The sequence below is a fragment of the Ipomoea nil genome, unplaced genomic scaffold, assembly GCF_001879475.1.
Source record: "Ipomoea nil cultivar Tokyo-kokei standard unplaced genomic scaffold, Asagao_1.1 scaffold2516, whole genome shotgun sequence".
Classification (NCBI taxonomy): Eukaryota; Viridiplantae; Streptophyta; class Magnoliopsida; order Solanales; family Convolvulaceae; genus Ipomoea; species Ipomoea nil.
This window is the reverse complement of record NW_017618944.1, coordinates 524145-531290: the sequence shown is the minus strand read 5'-3', so window position 1 is coordinate 531290 and position 7146 is coordinate 524145. Positions and strand designations below refer to the sequence as shown.

General features: G+C 34.3%; 1 protein-coding gene across 2 annotated transcripts; it reads left to right on the top strand.

Moving 5' to 3' along the window:
• The first annotated feature begins 5171 nt into the window (after positions 1-5171).
• On the top strand, positions 5172-6726 carry LOC109153632 (probable mitochondrial saccharopine dehydrogenase-like oxidoreductase At5g39410). Of its 2 annotated transcripts, none has more exons than XM_019301486.1 (2): positions 5172-5868; positions 5982-6726. In XM_019301486.1, exons 1-2 carry the CDS (start codon positions 5200-5202, stop codon positions 6654-6656), a joined length of 1344 nt encoding a protein of 447 aa, XP_019157031.1. In that variant the 5' UTR covers positions 5172-5199; the 3' UTR covers positions 6657-6726. The 2 variants fall into 2 exon arrangements, with proteins under 2 accessions (XP_019157031.1, XP_019157030.1); XM_019301485.1 differs by having other exon boundaries at positions 5961-6726.
• Positions 6727-7146: the final 420 nt, after the last annotated feature.

Below are 7146 nucleotides of genomic sequence, written 5' to 3'. Positions count from 1 at the left end.
TGTATCATGATAGTTCTCATGCTACCATGCTCCCATGTGCTCCCATGTTTGACTTTAATTATTACTTACAATTACAAGTGTGAATCACTTGCCATCTTAACTGGTCCAGACAATTTTTTAAGGGCAGGTATACAGAAACAAACAAGGTTAGCATTTCCACCTCAAACTATATTGAAGTGAAGCAAAGCAGTAGGCAACTACTTATTAGTACCAAACCTATTGTTGGCAGATCTTCAAGTCACTAAAATAAAACCTTCAAGAAAAATTAAAAGTCATTACCCACACATGTGAATTCAGTTCAATAAAAATTCATACCTGCAGCCATTTGAAGATCTTCATATCCGTGTCTCCTCAATTATCATTCCACCATTGTTGTGTTATAACTGTATATTCACCCCCTTCAAGAGAAAGAAAATGGTTAGGAAATGGCATCTCCTCCTATCTAGTGACATGCCAGAGAATCACGTTATTAGCAACTTCAATTCCTAAATAACCATGTCCCTAGCATGTATCAGGAACTGTGAAGACCATTGCAATATAGAACAAGCTTATAATACCACCTGTCATTTTAAACACCAGATAAAACAAACATGATTTTTAAGATAATCTATTTTAACCTGACTATAGAACATCGCCTATCAAACAGATGTGTTTTTTTTTCTCAACAAACCATTACAAGTACCGATCAGAGCTTCTGGAACCTCTCAACTCCACCCGGATAGTCAATGGTAAGTAACAAAGAGAATCTTATTTCTTTTCCCGAACAAGATTGTAGTCCATATAAATAATAACAAAAGAAAACTCGATTTACATTTATAATAATTAAAAGAAGATGAATTTTCCAATTGAACGAAATGAGAAATGGATGTACCTTGACCGAAATCGAACTGCTCGAGTTTCTACGGATGTTTGCCAGTCCCGACACAGCCGTAGACCGCATTTTGAGGGATAAACAGTCCAGCAATTCGCCGCCGGTGGAGGAGAGAAGACGAAATTCTTATTTTCTTATGCTCTGTAAAATGTTTTGGGATTTTAATGGTGTTGGTACTTTATAGGGGTGCTAAACTAGCCGTTACTCAAACTCTTTAATTTTCCTTGATTTCTTGTATTTTTACTTTTTTAATATATTCTTTTTTGAGGCTTTTAAACTTATGCCCCTTGCACTTGGGGGTACCATAAATAGGGGCAGGTTTACTTTCAAACATCATCTAGCAGATTTGAATTATTTTTTATTTTTTATTGAAAACTCTAGGCTCTGGCAGATTTGAAATATTTTCTCCTCTTTCATCCGGTCTTCTTCTTCAACACAAACATGTCCTAATACCTTAGTCTTGTAACAATCATTATATCGTGTATCAGGACGCACATTGCGTCTCGCCCTGCTCAAAACAACCTCATTTTGTTAAGTTGTGTGGGGAGTTGACGCGGCAAAGTGTATGTGTATTCTGTTATACAATTATGTACATTCTATTATATAATTATGTACATTCTTTTATACAATTATGTATATTCAAAACAAATGATTTTTTTTAAGAGTTAAAAGTTTATGTGTATTATGTTAAGAGTTTATGTGTATTATGTTAAGAATTTATGTGTATTATGTATTATGTTAGATTATGTGTATTATCTTTTCAAAAAAGAGTATGTGTATTCTGTTATACAATTATGTACATTCTATTATACAATTATGTACATTCGAAACATGAGAATTTTTATTTTTATTTTAAGAAGTTAACAACAGACAGGGAAAACGAAATTTTCAAAAAAATGTACAAAACGATGTCATTTTGCACAAGAGCGCACAATGCAATGTGCACCCTAGTGCACGATATAAATTGTCCCAAAATAACTCAACTATTGGGCTTAGACTTCTATTTTAATTAAGTTCAATCTTTTAGCTTAACAAGTTAATATTATTTTTCACGGGCCAAAAAGAAATTAGAAAGATCAATTAATCATTATATTTATTGTCTAAATTATCTCTGATTATCCAGTTTTATGATGGATCTAGTTTAATAAAATCATCATTGACGTCAACTGTGGAGACCACAATGAAAAATATGTCTTCTTAAAATAAAAAATAAAAAATGGATGAAACTCAAAGAAAACATTTTTGTCAATGGAAAAATGTTTGACAAATAGAAGAGGGTTAGTTAAGGCAGGAACATGTAACACATTTTGCAATTGAAGGGAATGCGAAGGATAGGATATAGAAGTGTTTTCAAACTAGAAATATTCAAATATGTACTATTACCAACTCGAAGAGTGCCATTGCCTGTGTACTCTTCCACTTGCTAAAATGTAAATGAATCTAGAGTGACATGATGGGTAGCACCGGTTTTGTGAGAATGAAGCGGTGGCTAGATCATTAACGTAAGTAAAATTTGCTTAAGGACCAAGGGGTTCCAGAATATCTCCTATAGTATTATGCAGAATATCTCCATGGACCATGGTCTACCTTGCTGTTAATAAAATGCATCATAAAGAAAAAATATTTTTACAAAAGAAAAATATCTTTTTACTCCTCAGGGTTGTTTTGATTTATTGAACAATTCATTAGTTCATGATCCAGTTTTATTGTCATCTATAATATTGTATTAAAGTTAGATTGAATCTGTACTTGCTCTTAGAATTATTTCAGAAATAAGATATTTCTACTCTCTCACTTTTACATATTGATATGACAAACAAGGATGGACAATCTTAATCATGTAAGTCCATAGAAAAGTGTTCATATCTGCAGCTAACCCATAACTCTTATTCAGACGAGCACCCCATTTACAAAACGTTACAACCACACATTTTAAGCAAGCTTGAGAATTACGCGGCAAGAAATTTTATTTCCTTTAACTTTGTTCTAGCCCACTTAGAGCTATAATTGAAATTTGAAAAAGTCTATTCAACTCCCCTTATAGACTTTTTAGCTTGCGTGGGATCAACACAGGCTATCCACCATATGTTTGGTTATTTAAATTCGATTATACTGGTTTGGTTAAAATGTAGGCTTAATGTAATAGTTATGCTGTGGAACGTGTTCACCTTGCGCATGGTGAACACATGGGTAGATCCATAATTTCTATACTGTAGATTCATAATTTTATTATTATTTTTTTTTTGAAAACGTAGATTCATAATTTTGTTTTTCATTTGTTGTTAACAGGATAGATCCATAATTTATAAGCTGTAGATTCATAATTTCTGTACTGTAGATTCATAATATCTGTAACAAATGAAAAATAAAATTATGAATCTATGTTTCAAAAAAAAAATATGAATCTACAGTATAGAAATTATGAATCTACCTCTGTGTTCACCATGCGCATGGTGAACACGTTTCCACAGCATAATTTGCGGGCTTAATGGGGTTGGGCCAAATAATAAAAATCTTTTCTTGACTCAACCCATAGCCCAAAACATATTTTTCAATTTATATAGTTTAGGCTTACTACGTTTATTAATGACCGATTAAAATATTAATTGGTTTGAGCTAGACCAAACAATATAATACAAATATTGGCCTGGCCCACAACATCGATGATGATGAAATTTTTTTAATTCAGATATTACATTTATCAATGTCTAATTAAACATGAATTAGATCGGGTCGTATCAAACAACAGAAATCTAGGTCCAACATGACCATATCCCAGAATATAATTTTTCTTCAATTTATTTAATTAAGAATTATTATATTTATTAATTATGTATTTATTTTTACTGTAATAAGTTATGAGTTAAAAAAAATTTATTTAATTTTTTTTATTATAATTAGTATTTCTTTATGACTATTACCAGTATAAATTTTAAATTGTAATTTTAATTTAATACAAATAAAAATTATTATTATCATTAAAATAATTAATATTTTATAGGAAATCACTTTGTAATAGATTTATGTTAGTTTATATTTTAAAAAATGAATTAAATAATATACATACATATATATATATATATATATATATATATATATATATATATATATATATATATATATATATATATATATATATTACTTTTAGCCAAACCATAAAACGAAAATGGTTTGTAAAAAATGAATTATTTTTCAAAAATTATAGATGGAGAGAAGAGATTTGCCGATATTTGTTATAATTTAAAGTACATAAAAAATTAAATATTATTTTGGTAATTAATTAAAATAAATCCTTAAAATTATAATAATTTATAAATTATTAATGAGGTGACAGCATCCAGTAAGATTCGATATTGGCGATGCTGTATATAAAATATATATTGTATTATATCTAGAAAATTAAAGACTGAGTGGTGGCTAGGAATTATTGAAAATGCTTTTCAATATAATTTTCAAACACAGAGCCAATATATGTTTAGCTTAGTCAAGTGTCGCCGGGACTTGAGAGTGATCTGATGATGCGTTAGTTTCATGGCGGCTAAGCTGGGCGTCCGGGACAGACCTACAGCTGGTAAATTACGATTTGATTAGCATATGCCGTGGTGCATTACGATTTCGCTTCTCCAATAATCCAATTCTTTGTCCTTGTTCAAGGTGAACATACACATTTCAATATTTTGTTGGTGTAAACCACAATGTGGTCCGAGCCTTTCGCTGTTCGTCGAACTGTCCAGTTCATCACCCGATTCGCTTCTAGAGGTACAGAAACTGGTTCAAAGAGAATCGGGTGAGAATTAGACTTGAGTTATTCTGGAATTTTCCCCATAAAAAGAGCTCATTTGTCACTTGAGCTACCCTGTTGGGTTACATACATTTCAATATAATACAACATACTTTTCAAGATTATATCAATGTTCAAGACAACATATACCCAATTCTTGAAAAACATACACTTCTCAAATGCGGATCACGTGATTTTCTGGACAGCCCACCCCACTTAGTTTGTTAATGGAGGCGTCAGCCATGCATGCATATTTTCTTTAGCCCACCGCTGAAAATTATGGAATTTTCGACCACCTAAAAATAATCTTATATCAAGTTGAAAGTAAAAAATGGTCGGAAATAGCAATAAAAATTTTTCCGGATATCAAAAATGGTCGGAACAAGGCTTTCGACTTTGATTTAAAATCATTTTCAGTGGTCCGAAATTCCATAATTTCCTGCAGTGGCCACAGGCAAAGATGTAGGGATAGTCTATATATAACAGACACAGCCCATTATATTGCCATGCACAATTTAATTTGCCTTCAATTCATTCCGATCCCTCAATGGAACAACAACATTATCACGCCGCCACCTACGACATCGCCATCTTCGGAGCCTCTGGGTTTACCGGCAAATACGTTGTACGGGAGGCTCTCAAGTTCCTCAATGTACCCTCATCTCCATTGAACTCCCTCGCTTTAGTAGGCCGATCCCCCTCCAAAGTAGCCAAAGCTCTGCAATGGGCCTCCCATCCAAACCCACCGCCACAAATCCCCATCCTCACCGCCGACACCACCGACCCCTCTTCCCTTCGCCGGGTCGCCTCCCAGACAAAGATCATTCTCAACTGCGTTGGCCCTTTCCATCTCTACGGCGAGCCCGTCGTGGCGGCTTGTGTCGATGCCGGCTGCGATTACCTAGATATCACCGGAGAAATGGAGTTTGTAGAGAGAATGGAAGCTTCTTACCATGAAAAGGCTGCGAAGAAGGGTTCTCTGATCATTTCTGCCTGTGGGTATGATTCAGTTCCTGCTGTATTAGGCATGATGTTCAATTCAAGGCAGTGGGTTTCACCCGCTGCTCCTAATCGTGTGGAGGCTTACCTAAGTATGGAATCCGACAAAAGGCTCGTGCTAAACCTAGGAAGCTACGAGACTTCGGTTCTTGCCATGGCTAACAAGGACAAATTGCAGGAGTTGCGACGTTGTAGACCTCAAACACCTCAGCCCATGGTATCATTTTCTTTCCCTTCTTTGTATTTGTGTTACCATTTATATTTGCATATATTGTATCTAATTCAATTCTACTATTATATTAACATCAGATTCCTGGTCCGCCTCCCAAGGAATCTATTGTGGAACACCAAAAAGAGATTGGGTTTTGGAGTGTGGTGTTTCCATCATTGGATAAAATCGCAGTTGAGAGAATGGTGTCATGTTTAACTGAGAATCCTGAGGGTATACCGGGGGTCAATGAAACTGCTCAGCAATTTAAAAAGAGGGAGGCATTCTGGTCTACTGTGAAACCCCTTCACTTTGGTATGAATATGGCATCAAAATCAGTGTTGGGTGTAGTTCGTTTCATAACACTAGCGCTTTTGCTATGGATCTTTGGTAGATTTTCTACAGGGAAGTGGCTGCTCATGAAGTTTCCTGGTGTGTTTAGCTTTGGGCTTTTCAGGAAAAATGGTCCGACTGAAGAGGAGGTGGCAAGTGCTTCCTTCAAACTGTGGTTTGTTGGGCGTGGATATAGTGATGCTGCTCTCGCATCAAAAGAGGGCAAGAAACCCGATATGGAAATTATTACCAGAGTAACGGGACCTGAGGTTGGCTATTCCGCAACTCCCATCATTTTAATTCAATGTGCTCTAGTCTTGTTGAGCCAGCGTCATGAGTTGCCTAAAGGCGGAGTTTTTCTTCCTGGGATTATATTTGGCCCGACGGATCTTCAACAACGACTCCAACAAAATGGAATATCTTTCGATTTCATTTCGAAGAAAATGCTTTCCAACAAAATTTAGTCTTACTATATATGAATTCTTCATTTTTCATTTATTATTATTGTACTTTTGTGTGAGTTGTATGGTTAATAATTTGGCCTGGCCAGGATTTGGATCTTTGGTAAGGTATTATTATTGTTCAAAGAATAAAGTTAATGCCAGAAGTCATTGGGAATTTGCTTTCATCCTCAGCATTAGAAACTTCTGCATCTATATATGTCACCTTACAAGCACAAACAAAATGATTTTAGTTCAAAAGCAAGCAACTAAGTCATGCTCTGAAGATAATTCTTTTCTTACTTGGGATACTTAAATGAATATTATAGGAATATAAAATAAAGAACAAGAAATGGACATACATAGAGGGCTTGGTGTCACAAAGAACAGAGAGCTACGCTCATGAGCTTTCTTGAATAACCCTTTATATAGCAACAAACAAGCAAAATATATACTGAAACTATACACAATTATGCATTAAATTCAAATTCAATTGATATATTTTTTTCATTCT